The 15,861-nt window shown below is 35.6% G+C and overlaps 1 protein-coding gene across 1 annotated transcript; it reads right to left on the reverse strand.

Annotated features, from left to right (window-relative positions):
* Window positions 1-1,827: 1,827 nt before the first annotated feature.
* On the reverse strand, window positions 1,828-15,774 carry LOC132719376 (poly(A)-specific ribonuclease PARN-like). The gene is made up of 5 exons (XM_060703142.1): window positions 15,623-15,774; window positions 7,557-7,708; window positions 6,211-6,278; window positions 4,703-4,784; window positions 1,828-2,093 (listed from the first exon to the last, which is right to left on the reverse strand). The coding sequence occupies exons 1-5, from the start codon at window positions 15,639-15,641 to the stop codon at window positions 1,851-1,853; spliced, it is 564 nt and encodes a 187-aa protein (XP_060559125.1). The 5' UTR covers window positions 15,642-15,774; the 3' UTR covers window positions 1,828-1,850.
* Between the last annotated feature and the right edge of the window lie 87 nt (window positions 15,775-15,861).

A 15,861-nucleotide genomic window follows, 5' to 3' on the forward strand; every position in this document is an offset into this window, starting at 1 on the left:
GGTACTGTTCACTCCTGTAAAGTTTCATTGAAAACCAACCAGCAATTCTATCTGTGAAAGCTGTAAAAGATTTTTCTATTTTTAGCTCTGGCGGCAATTTTATGCAGCAAAGCGAAATTGCCACCAAAATGCACAACTTAGGATGGTACTGATCAATCCTCTAAAGTTTGGTTGAAATCCCACCAGTAGTTTGGCCTGTGAAGGCAGAACAAGATTTTTCTATCTTTAGCTCTGGTGGCAATTTTGTGCAGCAAAGTGGAACATGCCGTTGATATGCACAACTAGGGATGGTACTAATCACTTCTGTAAAGTTTGATTGAAATCCCACCAGTAGTTTGAGAAGGCTGGAGAAGATTTTTCTATTTTCAGCTATGGTGGCCATTTTGTGCAGCGAAGGGGAATGTGCCAGTATTGTGCAAAACTAGGGATAGTATTGATCACACCTGTAAAGTTTGGTTGAAATCCCATCAGTAGATTGACCTGTGAAGGGAGGACAAGCTTAATGCGGATGGACAACCGGACAGACATGCCATTTAAATGGATGAAGGGGCCATTTCCTTTCTTATTTTCTTTTGTTTAATAGAGGGCCATGGCCCCTTATTCTATTGTCATGGAATGAACTTTGTTTATTGTCTTTTGTTCTGTTTACAGTTACATGGTCCCCTAAATAGCCTGGGCAGACAGACGGACTGACAGACAGCAAAGGCAAAAACAATATGTCTCCAAACAATTTTGGGAGACATAATAATTTGCAGCGCAAGTCCTGATAGTCTAAGATGTTTTACAAATGATCAAAAGGAGACAATACAATTTATATTTGAAATTCAAGAATCTTAATGTGCATTGCTATGGTATATCCTTGCATTTATGAGGCTGCATGTTTTTGATTTTATTGTTTTGTTTTGTTGGCTCTTACATCGAACCAACACAGTAGAGGTCATATGACGACTTTCAAGCTTTACTGGTGGAGGAAGACCTTGTGTGCCCATTTGTGCACTATTTCAGGCAAAAATGGGCAGCTGAGTAGAACCTCTGACATTCTGTTAGTTAGTTGGATAGCATTCTCATATTAAAGAATTCGAAAACTGGCACAAATTGAACCTACAGTTTTAAGAGGCAAGAGATTTGAAGTTAATGACCTTATTCACTCTGCCATGGACGTCCCATGTTTTTGATCACATACATGTATGACAGACTATCATAAATAGCAGAGATCTGCCGAGAATTTGAAAGTACTGGGCCCTGGGCCCACTTGGTCTGAAAATGACTGATACACATATCAATAATTAAATAAATTATGATATGTGTGTATAATTGTATGTCAATTAGCAAATAATGTATACATGTAGAATAAGTCTGAAGTGTTCGTAAAGTATTTTCTTGTATAACAGTTCATCTGTGTCACATACACATAGCTATAATAGGAAACAAATGGCTTAATAGGCAATATAGGTTGATAACTTCTAGTATGTTTATGCATTTATGCAGACTAGTTTATACATAAACATGAGATGTGTCCATAAGACAATTGTACCCTAAGATTTAATCTCTTTCTAGTCATTGTACCATGGCCTCTAAATGCTTGCAATGTTTTCATTTCTAAGCCAGTTAAAAGGCATCAGTATTTATCAACAATATTCAAAGAGGACCATTTAAGATTACAAGCTTATTCTGAAGTAGTTTTGAATATTAACATCAGAGGAAAAGATATATGTGAGTAGGGAATAGCTGGATGTAAAATTACCCGTCTATCCTAAAATCTGACAAGACCTTTTGACTTAGGTAAGCTAAAAAAATACAAAACAACAACACTTTACATGAAGCAGGTAATAACAAAATATCATCAGCACTTACAAGATGTCATCTACGAAATCTTTCTGTTCTGGAGGAACATCAACTGGTCCTTTGGCGATCCCACCTGGGTGCGAGCCTCCACTCGGAGATATAAATGCTGGCGATGCAAACACTTCATGCTTCTTCACTACCTGCTCTTTTAGCCTGGCTTCATCTGCAGGCCTCAAATAAGTTATACCATCTCGTATCCATTTGTTAAAGTCAAACCCTTGAGACATTAGAAAATCCATGCTTGAACTCTAAAAAATCAAACAAACATAAACACCTTATAAATAGGCTAAATAGAAACAAGAGCTGTTGAAAAGACAGAGTGCTCGACTATATTCAGTGCTTGATAGTAAAACATGTGCCTGGATAATGTAAATTTTTGTAAGTTCAAAAAGGGTCATAATTCTGTCAAAATCCATGTTAAGAGTTTTAGGCCTTACCCAGTGACCTCATATCATGCTCTCAAATAAGTGTGTGAACTTTCAATCCATTCCCCATTCCCTTTAGTTGTTTAGGAGATTCCAACTTGCACTCAAAAAATTTAATATATAGAGCTTGAAATGTGTCCTAAAAAAACATTGGCGAATCCAGCTACAAAGCTTTTTTTTTTCTGTGATAGTTACAACCAACTTTCTCGTCAATAGTAAGGGCTGAGAAATACAGCAAAGTAAAATATTTTCGATTCATAATAAACTAGAAATGTGTCATCATGCCACGGATGCCCCCGCATGCAGCCAAAATTTCAGATGTTATAATATTTAGTTCCAAATTTGTTTGCACAAATTATTTTTTTCATTTGCAGTTCAAAGCCCTTAAAACTTTTCAATGTTAACACAAACCATTTTCATACAATGTTCAAAGCACTGAAATTATTCAGTCTTTACCTTTTGAAAATAGCATATTTCATATTTGTAGCCAAAATAATGGCTACATACATTTCCACAAAAGTATGAATGCTGAAACTGAAAGTTCAAATTTTTTCCAACATTCAAGAAAGATATGTTTGTCCAAAATCATTGAACCACGACCAAATTCAAACTTTCCACAAAAGTATGAGTGCTGAAACTGAAAGTTCAAATTTTTTCCAACATTCAAGAAAGATAAGTTTATCCAAAATCATTGAACCACGATCAAATTCAAACTTAAACTGCTTATTCCTAAGATGTATCTATATTATTTTCAAAGTGAAAGGGACATAACTCTGCCAAAAAATCATCGAACCATGACCAAATTCCAACTTGACCTGCCCATTCCTTTGACATATCCATATGTCAAATTTGAGTTGAATATGTAACACTGTTGGGTAGATAATGAACGGAAACTGAAAATTTCATATTATTTTCAAAGTGAAAGGGGCATTACTCTGCCAAAAATCATTGAACCATGACCAAATTCAAACTTGGCCTGGGCATTCCAAAAACATATCCATATGTCTAATTTGAGTTGAATGTGTTGTACTGTTGGGGAGATAATAAACAGAAACTAAAAATTTCATATTATTTTCAAAGTGAAAGGGGCATAACACTGCCAAAAATCATTGAACCAAATCCAAATTTGAGCTTGACCTGCGCATTCCTTTGATGTATCCATATGTCAAGTTTGAGTTGAAGTGTTGTACCGTTGGGGAGATAATGAACGGAAACTGAAAATTTCATATTATTTTCAAAGTGAAAGGGGCATAACTCTGCCAAAAATCACTGAACCATGACCAAATTCGAACTTGACCTGTATTTTCTCAAGACATATCCATATGTCAAATTTGAGTTGAATGTGTTGTACCTTTGGGGAGATAATGAACGGAAACTGAAAATTTCATAATATTTCAAAGTAAAAGGGGCATAACTCTGCCAAAAATCATCGAACCATGACCAAATTCGAACTTGACCTGTATTTTCTCATGACATATCCATATGTCAAGTTTGAGTTAATGTGTTGTATCGTTGGGGAGATAATGAACGGAAACTGAAAATTTCATATAATTTTAAAGTAAAAGGGGCATAACTCTGCCAAAAATCATCGAACCATGACCAAATTCGAACTTGACCTGTATTTTCTCATGACATATCCATATGTCAAATTTGAGTTGAATGTGTGTAACCGTTACTAAGATAATGAACGGTAACTGATGATGACGGAATGACAGAATGACCGAATGACGGAAGGACGGAACAGGGTAACACTATATGCCCCGGCCATTACATGGCGGGGGCATAAAAAAACAGACAATAATTTAAAACATATAGCTTTTGCTACAGCATGCATTATTTGATTTAAATGCATTCAAAATGCATGAAATGAAAGAAAAATCACACTGATGACTAGTTACAAATCTACAAATATAGATTTGAACCTGGTCTATAATTCGTGTGGCAGAAATTCATTACATCCAAATATATGTACTAGGATGGTCTCAACATCAAGACGTTAACATTTCTATTTTTAACTTAAATGTCTGAATTTTGGCCACTTTGACAATGGTTAAGAACAACTTAGCACATGTTATGGCAATAAACTCTGTCCATCTACATTAACAAAGCATTTTATATAAAGTTTGTTAGGCCAGAGCATGGCTGGATTTCAGCTGGTACTGAGCATGAAAAGAAATGAGCCGCACCATGACAAAACCAACATAATGCGTTTGCCACCAGCATGGATCCAGACCAGCCTGCACATTCGCCCAGTCTGGTCAGGATCCATGTTGTTCGCTTACAAACCTTATAACAAGTAGAGAAAACGATAGCGAACAACATGGATTCGCATATGCCCAGGCTGGTCTGGATCATTGCTGGTCGCAAACGCATTATGTTGGTTTTGTCACGGCGCAGCTAATTAATGTCAATAAAGTTAAATGTTTTCTAACCTGACACGTGAATCTGACATCTGGAGCAGCTCTTGAGAAAGGTCGTGGAAATATGTAGAAATTGAATGGTTTGGCTGTATACCTGAAAATAAAATTACTTAAAGTAACTCCACTGAGGTCCAAAGGCCGAAAACTCAAGTTTGTTTTTTACAAAGTTTAGCTGGGAAACTTAAAACAGAAAGATATACAAAAGACAATTAAGAAATATACTCAGAAATTAATTGAAAATTGCTTTTTTTTGCTATTCTTAGCCTAATTTGATTGCAACGTTTTTCAGTTTTAGGTCATTTTTCAGAATAAAAATTATTATAGAAAAATGGAGTGAACAATTGATCTGAAATTTTGAATACAACTTATTGGTCTAGACCTACATCAGATGGAATATTAATCTCGAAAAATTGTTTCCAGTCCCATTATGACAAAAAACCTCAGTGGAGTCCCTTTAAATGACATGTGCATATTTCTATTTTTTGTGTGTATCAAGTTTGATAGTTATTTAGAAAATTGATGGGTTTGTTACACTCTATTACTTGCTCTAACCACTTTTCTGCAAGGAGCAATTATCTGTCAACTATTTAGATGCGGTCAGTAACTTCAATCTAAACTAGCTACCACGCAAATGTGGAAGACTGACAAAACCCACACATCAAAACCCCACACCTCAAAATTTAAGAAAAAGGACAAAACCTCACACATGAATTTTATAGAGTGGACAAAACCCCACACCTTTAATTCTATAGACTGGACATAACCCCACACCTTTACTTCTAGACTGGACATAACCCCATCCTTTTTATTATTAATTTGTATAGTCTATTACCTTTCAATCATATTATATTGTATATTAAAATAAAATGTTATATACCATTAATTATCATGATCAAAGGAATTGTATAAAATGATTAAACTTAAAGTATAATAACGTATCAAACTTTAGTAAATACTTTTTGTTCTTTTCTTTCAAGATCAAAATAAAATGAATTGTATGGTTTTATAACAAATAATTAGAAAATGTGGTGTTATGTCCACTCTATAAAAATCATTTGTGGGGTTTTGTCCACTCTATAAAATTATGAGGTGTTGGATTTTGTTCTACATTCTGCAAATGTATATCTAATTTGGATTTTTGTCAGTTGTGGAAAGATACATAATTGACTTGTTATGATTTAATGTCAGTAAGATTAAAGTTAACAATCTTTAATACAATTAATATAAGCAATACAATTAATCAACTTTCATGATATGGAAAAATAAATGAGCCGCGTCATGACAAAACCAACATAATGGGTTTGCGACCAGCATGGATCCAGACCAGCCTGCGCATCCGTGCAGTCTGATCAGGATCCATGCTGTTCGCTTACAAACCCTATAACAAGTAGGTAAACTGATAGCAAACAGCATGGATCCTGATCAGACTGCGCGGAAGCGCAGGCTGGTCTGGATCTATGCTGGTCGCAAACCCATTATGTTGGTTTTGTCGTGACACAGCTCAAATTTGGTTCACTTACTTCTTTGTATTCCCATCATAACTGAATGCACATAACCCAAACTGTATTAACATAAAATCACACGATCCCTGCAATAAAAAATAATCAAACGTTACTAGAATGTCATTGTCAAAAAAAGCCACCTGTCATCAACTTGTCCTGAATATTGTGACGAAAATAAAAGCTGTAAGACAGCGTGCTCGACTATTCTAATTGCCTGATAATAGAACAAAAGTCAGGTTATTATAGGAAAAAAGTGGTCATAATTATGTCAAAATCCATGTTAGAGTTTATGGCCTTGGATAGTGACATCTTATAATGCTCTGGAGCAGGTAAGTGAAGTTTCAACCCATACCTTTCAGTAGTTATGGAGATACTAACTTGCATGCAAAAATTTTACCAAAATGCTACGCCAATGCCAACACTGATACCAGCTTGAGTACAATAGTTCCACCTCTTCTTCAAAAAGTCGAGCTAACAACTCATTTATACACCTGATAAAATATTATCATAATCCTGTCTAGAGCTGTCATTGATTCAGTGCAAAGCATATTGGCGATACACCAATATATATCTAACACTACTCTTATTTTCATGTATATAAAACTTTTCATATCTGTTTAAATGATTTAAGTAACATAAATGTTCTGTTCATGCAAATATGTTGTGTCCTGTCTCTAATGGAACTTTGCATGATTGTTTTCTGACTATATTTTGTCATCACTACTATGAAATGTGTTCATTATAAAACAACAGCTTAGTGTTAGACATGGCCACTTGCTTTTGTATATGTTTTTAGTGAATTTTCATAATTTATAGACATTTAAATATTAATCAAAATAATCGATTTTTTTCAAATGTGTACGATTGTTGATTGACAGAAAAATATCAACGATACATCGATATAGTCACTCTAATCCAGTCACAGTTACATTTATGATGCTATACTAGAACTAACCTGAATAACCACATCATAATTTCTATAAATAATTGAAAGATTAAAATGGTAAAGGACAAGTGGCATTCGTCATTCATTCTGGTTTTACAATTCACAATAGATGAAGTTACTGAAAATATGTGCCACAAATCCAAAGTTCTCTAGCTGGACATTTTCTTTTTTTAAAAGTTTTTTTTCTCTTTTTTTATAAAGTTAATAATAAGATGGTGGTCTTACCTAAGAAATAAAAAAATGTTTGTATTAAAAGCCCATTCCTTACAGAAAATGACACAAACATAAACAATTTTCAATGTAAATCTTATTTAATTAAGATTCTAACTATTTCTGTACAAAATCCTCAAAAAAAACAACAATGCAGCATTGCTTAATTAATTTTCATACTAGGAACAATAACTTATATAATACTAACTTGTACAAGTTTATGATATCTTTCTTCTGGTGTATCAAATATTGCTGTATGTGTCAATCCAGCGTGATTCAAACCGGTAAATTCCCCATCAATTGCAAGGAAACTTGCTTCTTTCACAGCAGCTTCTACTTTCTCCAAAGACTCTTGAAAATCTGAAAATTACAATTTAGTCAAAATGACTAACCTTTTATGTTATGATTACCTATAGAAAAGAGTTTATTATCAATGCTGTAACATCAAAATCCCAGGACCCTAATTACATGTACTATATAAGGGACTGAAATACATATGAAACAGTCCCTTGGCAAGCACACATTCATATGGTTTCTGACAAAGGTTGTATGTGGATGACAGTGTAAGTGAATTTATTTTGTGGCTATTTGAAGGGGAAAATAAGGTGCAATAGATTAGTAGAAGGGAAAAATCAGACATCAAACACAACAGAGAATGCAATAAAGCCACAAAGTTAATCAAATTTTAGATTAAATTGCAATTTAACACGCAAGATAACATAGCAGAGGCGACCCACAGTGAGAGCTTTCTGGATGGACAACCCAAGGACTATATGCTCCTCCGAAATTTCTCGGGGAGTATTATAAGTAAAAATCAATGGATGATGATGATGATGATTAAAGATGTAGAAGTGAACTATTTAAACAAAAAGAACTCATAAATAATGTTTCATTTATATTTAAAACTGATATAAAGGAACATGACTATTGTGTTAATCACAAATCTGTTGTCTAGAAATGTGGTCATTAAGTAGAACAACATGACTACAGAGATCATCAAAAGCACTGCGGTCAAGCAATGTGACCATAGTCTTACATGTTAGTACTGTGGTCAAGCAACATTGTCAAAGATTTCATCACAAGGACTATGGTCAAGTCATGTTGCCATAGAAGCCAGTACCAGTACTACATTCATGTAATGTGGCCATGATGTTCATCATAAGTACTTTCGTCACGCATTGTGGCCATAGAGTTTATTTCAATCACTGTGATCGAGCAATATGGCCATAATAAGTTCATCAGAAGTACTGTTGTAGAGCAACTAAAATATACAGTTCATCAGATATACTGTGGTAGAGAGCAACTAAAATATACAGTTCATCAGATATACTGTGGTAGAGCAACTACACTATACAGTTCATCAGATATACTGTGGTAGAGCAACTAAAATATACAGTTCATTAGATATACTGTTGTAGAGCAACTACACTATACAGTTCATCAGATATACTGTGGTAGAGCAACTACACTATACAGTTCATCAGATATACTGTGGTAGATCATCTACACTATACAGTTCATCAGATATACTATGATAGAGCAACTAAAATATACAGTTCATCAGATATACTGTGGTAGAGCAACTAAAATATACAGTTCATCAGATATACATGTACTGTCGTAGAGCAACTACACTATACAGTTCATCAGATATACTGTGGTAGAGCAACTAAAATATACAGTTCATCAGACATACTGTGGTAGAGCAACTAAACTATACAGTTCATCAGATATACTATGATAGAGCAACTAAAATATACAGTTCATCAGATATACTGTGGTAGAGCAACTAAAATATACAGTTCATCAGAGATACTGTGGTAGAGCAACTACACTATACAGTTCATCAGACATACTGTGGTAGAGCAACTACACTATACAGTTCATCAGAGATACTGTGGTAGATCATCTACACTATACAGTTCATCAGATATACTATGATAGAGCAACTAAAATATACAGTTCATCAGATATACTGTGGTAGAGCAACTACACTATACAGTTCATCAGAGATACTGTGGTAGAGCAACTACACTATACAGTTCATCAGACATACTGTGGTAGAGCAATTACTACACTATACAGTTCCTTAGATATACTGTGGTAGAGCAACTACACTATACAGTTCATCAGATATACTGTGGTAGAGCAACTACACTATACAGTTCATCAGATATACTGTGGTACAGCAACTAAAATATACAGTTCATCAGATATACTGTGGTAGAGCAACTACACTATACAGTTCATCAGATATACTGTGGTAGAGCAACTACACTATACAGTTCATCAGATATACTGTGGTACAGCAACTAAAATATACAGTTCATCAGATATACTGTGATAGAGCATCTCCACCACAGAGGTCATCACAATCACTGTGGCCTAGCAATGTGGCCATTAAATTAATCACAAAGACTATGGTCAAGCAATGTAGCCATAGTATTCATCACAAAAACAAGCTGTGGTTGAGCAATGCCTCCATCGTGTTTAACACAAGTACAGTGCAATAAATAACAAGATATGTTTGTAAAACATGTATGCCCCCTATCAGCAGCCAATTAGTCATGTGATAAGGTTATTATGCATGACTTCTGACCCAGTGATCAAACAATTAAAAAGGATTATCAAGTATCTACTGGTCATGACCTTAACCTTTGACCCCTTGACCCAAAACTCAATAGGGGTCATCTACTGGTCACGACCAATCATCATACAAAGTTTGAAGTTCCTAGGCCTAAGCGTTTTTTAGTTAATTGATCAGAAACCGTTTTTACCTTCAAGGTCAATGTGACCTTGACGTTTGCCCACTTGACCCCAAAATCAATAGGTCATCTGCTGGTCATGACCAATCACCATACCAAGTTTGAAGTTCCTAGGCCTAAGGGTTCTTTAGTTATTGATCGGAAACCGTTTTAACATACAAGGTCAATGTGACCTTGACCTTTGACCCCAAAATCAATGAGGGGCATCAGCTGCTCATGACCAATCACCATGCCAAGTTTGAAGTTCCTAGGCCGAAGCGTTCTTTAGTTATTGATCAGAAACCGTTTTACTTACAATGTCAATGTGACCTTGACCTTTGACCCCTTGATCCCAAAATCATTAGGGGTAATCTGCTGGTCATGACAAATCACCATGCCAAGTTTGAAGTTCCTAGGCCTAAGCGTTCTTAAGTTATTGATCAGAAACCGTTTTTACTTACAAGGTCAATGTGACCTTGACCTTTGACCCCTTGACCCAAAACTCAATAGGGGTCATCTGCTGGTCACGACTAATCATCATACAAAGTTTGAAGTTCCTAGGCCTAAGTTTTTAGTTAATTGATCGGAAACTGTTTTTACCTACAAGGTCAATGTGACCTTGACCTTTGACCCCTTGACCCCAAAATCAAAAGGTCATCTGCTGGTCATGACCAATCACCATACCAAGTTTGAAGTTCCTAGACCTAAGGGTTCTTAAGTTATTGATTGGAAAGCATTTTTACCTACAAGGTCAATGTGACCTTGCCCTTTGACCCCTTAACCCCAATATCAATAGGGGTCATCTGCTGGTCATGACCAATCACCATACCAAGTTTGAAGTTCCTAGGCCTAAGGGTTCTTTAGTTATTGATCGGAAACCGTTTTTACCTATGAGGTCAATGTGACCTTGACCTTTGACCCCTTGAACCCAAAATCAATAGGGGTCATCTACTGATCATGACCAATCATCATATCAAGTTTGAAGTCCCTAGGCCTAAGGGTTCTTTTGTTATTGATCGATACCGTTTTTACCCAAGAGGTCAATGTGACCTTGACCTTTGACCCCTTGACCCCAAAATCAATAGGGGTCATCTACTGATCATGACCAATCACCATACCAAGTTTGAAGTTCCTAGGCCTTAAAGTTCTTTAGTTATTGATCGGAAACCATTTTTCCTTACAAGGTCAATGTGACCTTGACCTTTGACCCCTTGACCCCAAAATCAATAGGGGTCATCTACTGATCATAACCAATCACCATACCAAGTTTGAAGTTCCTAGGCCTTAAGGTTCTTTAGTTATTGATCGGAAACTGTTTTTCCTTACAAGGTCAATGTGACCTTGACCTTTGACCCTTGACCCCAAAATCAATAGGGGTCATCTACTGATCATGAACAATCACCATACCAAGTTTGAAGTTCCTAGGCCTTAAGGTTCTTTAGTTATTGATCGGAAACCGTTTTTGCCTACAAGGTCAATGTGACCTTGACCTTTGACCCCTTGACCCCAAAATCAATAGGGGTCATCTACTGGACATGACCAATCACCATACCAAGTTTGAAGTTCCTAGGCCTAAGGGTTCTTTAGTTATCACTCAGAAACCATTTGGTCTACGGACCGACGGACCGACAGACCGACGGACCGACAAGTGCAAAGCAATATACCCCCTTTTCTTCGAAATGGGGGCATAATTATGACAAACAAACTTAAAGCATATAGATTTAAGCCACCCATTTCTAATCAGTTAAGTAACTTTTACAGTCATTTATTAATAAAAATACCATTAAACTTAATTTGAAGAAATTTTATTAAATCAAAATTATCACAATAGGGTGAGAAAAGTCCTAGTTCTGGCTTCCAAAACTTCACAAGTCGCTTTTTTGACATTTTTCCCTTCATCTGATGCCGCGTTAAAGTTTTGGATCGGACCAGTTATGAAACCTAACCAGAATAAGACATGTTTGTGAAACCTTATATAAATTTGCAAATATCCTTTTCCTAATTAATTGCGCATTTAACTTGCACATTATAATATCCGATAAAAATACCATTGCAGCATCGTTCTGGAATATTCAAATTATTTAAATATTAATTCTGTCAATAAAATTGCATATCATACTGCGTAACATCAATTAAACCAGCTGATGTTGACCATGACACTTAGAAGTTATGCGAGACTTCAAATGACGTAATTCATTGGAACCGCTTAGTGAACTGGCATGTACTATATCAAGAACATCTCTTTCGACATTATTTCAAACTTGAAGATTTCAGTGACTATTTTCACTTATCAGATATTATTACATAGTGTTTGAAATAAGTTTTTTATATGTTGATACTTGGCTTATTAATACGGGGAAGTCAAAGACCGGGTCTGCAAAGGTCCAAGCTTTGGCTTGCCTGGCTATAGACTAATTTATATATTTGAAAGAAAATCAAATAAAAAAACAATTAAAATATATATAGATTTCTACATATATCAGTGAAATTTTCAGTGTCATTTCTAGTTGGGCACCGCCATTTTCAATGTAACTAAATGATAGTAGGTGGGGTATTCCTATTAACGGAACAATCGCAATGTTTCAGCTTAATAATAATCGTCGAGGTTTTCCAATTGAAAACGGAACTGGTGCATGAAATACCAAATTACACCTTTAAAACGGAAAAATTAACGATTTTTTTAAACCATCTTCCCCATTCATTTGGGCTTTGCCTTATTTCATATTAGATTATATATACTGGTCAGGGACCATCAATCAAACACTTTTTGAACTTTTTTCCATACAGATATAAATATTAAAGCTAGAGATCTGAAAATTTGACCAGTACAGCTTGGTTCTTCTCCTAACTAACTACTTTGTTTATTTCTGATTATGTTGACACTTACATCCGAGGCCCATCAATGATGGTATCAAAATTACCCAAATTGTCCACACCACAGTACCATGTGTCTGGACAGATCATGTTCATGACATCGCTTTGATTCAATAAAGCTACAGTCTCACATCCCGGCAGAGCCCCGGTAGACGTCCGGGGTGATCCGGGAACGATCGGGAACAACCGGGGTACATCCGTAACTCTGCCAGCAACATCCTGGATGATCTGGGATGATCCGGGAACATCCGGCATTCGACCCCGGATGGAATAAAATATTTAATATCACCGGGTGGTCCGGGATGATCCGGGAAGGTATAGCTTTGCCGGCTTAATCCTTAGCTCTGCCGGGAACGACCGGGGTTATACCGGGAAAGCACCCTAGCTCTGCCGGTACAAACCGGGGATGATCCGGGATATGATATAGCCGGTAGAGCTACAGTAGAGCCCCGGTATATGCCAGCAGAGCCCGGTAACTACAGGCAGAGCCCGGAGGATAAAGGTAGAGCTACGGTTGATCCCGGTAGAGCCCCGGCAAAGCCCGGATCATTTCAAAAGAATAACGACAATTTGCAATGATTGCACTTGTTTGTATTAAAAGCCTTCCCATTTCCCTTCTATCCAGTATGGCATAAGGATTTTTCAGAAAATCATCATGAATTACTATTCTGGAACAATAGATATTATATTAAATAAAAATTATGTATCAATGTTATCATTTTCGGGCGTTTTCAATCCACCGGGGTTCTACCGTATTTTATTTTGAATTGATACATGTAAGTACATTGTTTGAGAGTTTTTGTTAATGATTGAGCATGAACTTGAAAGAAAGATAAACTTTTGAATATAGCTTGAAAGGCAAGACAGTAGACATTTTTTGAATTTTTTATGATGCTATGCATATATGAGCAATAACTATTAGACGTCAGGCTTGACCGACATAAAACTAACAAGCCTGTAACGTCTAACTCATTGGACTATTTTGAGGTGAAACATCTTTTCTGCAAATTAAACAGTGTTAAATTTCTTTACTTTATTTATTGTCATGAATAATGTCAGTCAATAATAAATGATGTCAGACTTCCTTGGGCTCTGTCGGTCAAGTTGGGGCCTAGTCCAAATATTTAGACGTAACCGTAGATTTGAAGCAATTTTTTACATAAAGTGTGTCAATTTGTGCTATAGGAAATCACAGGTGCTAGTTGCATTGATTTGACCTAAAATGTGTTTGACCTTGTTATTTATACAATAAAATATCAATATATTAAAAAAAAAAAAAAAAAAAAAAAAAATTTTCACTGTTATATTATTATAGACAAGGTATGCAACATTCAGGTACGAAAATTATGGGTACGCCGGTTATCTGTGTTAAAATTTTTCACCGGGCGGTAATATCGTCGGATTTTTGCATGGAATCAATGCACAATATATTTTTCTATTACAATTTACTATTTACAGATCCCCAATTAACCGCTAGTTAATGTTTTAAAGCCCGAAAGTAAGAAATCACCCAGGTCCGAAAGATGAGACCGTCATGACATGTACATTGTAAGCTGGTATTTACGCTTGAAATACATCAACAAAGAGATCAAACGGGTCGAACTCACATGCAAACAACTGGATTTTACATACTTTTAAATGGTTTTATCCTCCACGAGTCGTACTTAGTCCTATGAGCCTGTATTTAAAGAAATATCCTACATTTAGACGATATTTTTAGAAGGTAATTCCCACCGGAAGCATTCTCCGGCTTTCGTTTCACATACATTGACAAAGAGCGGAACAGGGAACCAAGCACGTGTTGCGGAGAACACTTCCGATTTAGGAATTACCTTATACATGTAGAATTTTTCTTAAAATACGGGCACATAGGACTTAGTGCCACTCGTGGAGGATAAAACCAATTAAAAGTATGTAAAATCCAGTTGTTTGCATGTGAGTTCGACCCGTTTGATCTCTTTGTTGATGTATTTCAAGCGTAAATACCAGCTTACAATATACATGTCATGACGGTCTCATCTTTCGGACCTGGGTGATTTCTTACTTTCGGGCTTTAAAACATTAACTAGCGGTTAATTGGGGATCTGTAAATAGTAAATTGTAATAGAAAAATATATTGTGCATTGATTCCATGCAAAAATCCGACGATATTACCGCCCGGTGAAAAAATTTAACACAGATAACCGGCGTACCCATAATTTTCGTACCTGAATGTTGCATACCTTGTCTATAATAATATAACAGTGAAAAATTTTTTTTTTTTTTTTTTTTTTAATATATTGATATTTTATTGTATAAATAACAAGGTCAAACACATTTTAGGTCAAATCAATGCAACTAGCACCTGTGTAGGAAATTAGCCAATTAGGGAAAGACTTCGCATTTTCCAATAGACGTAAAAATGTAAAATAAAGAAAATGTGATGTCTTTCAATGAAGGACTAGTTGGGGCGGTGTCCACTTGGTTGATTGGCTGTTTTTAATTTTACAACAAACATGCTAAACTAGAGACCATGTCATTCATGTGCAGATTTGAGTTCTAGCTGCTTCACCGCATTTTTAGGGCAAGATCGCAAAATATGTCACAATTTTCTTCGTAAGCAATCATGATGAAGAAACAAATTGAATTAAAAAAACATTTTCATGTAAAGTCTCACTTTTTCTTGTGATTTCCATTTTCTACTGTGTATGTGTGTTTGTATTTATTGAGAGTTGTGTCCCATTATTTCGCGGTAGTCGCTTCCATCAAATAAAATCATTTTATTTCAATAAGATTTGTGACTGTATAGTGATTTTCTATCATAAATAATGATTTATCCGTAGATAAATATAAATCATTATTCATGATAGAATGGCCATTACACAGATATGTCGCAAAATACGTTCTTGAATTGTT

This window comes from Ruditapes philippinarum, unplaced genomic scaffold (assembly GCF_026571515.1).
Source record: "Ruditapes philippinarum isolate M1 unplaced genomic scaffold, ASM2657151v2 ctg196_1_1_1_1, whole genome shotgun sequence".
NCBI lineage: Eukaryota > Metazoa > Mollusca > Bivalvia > Venerida > Veneridae > Ruditapes > Ruditapes philippinarum.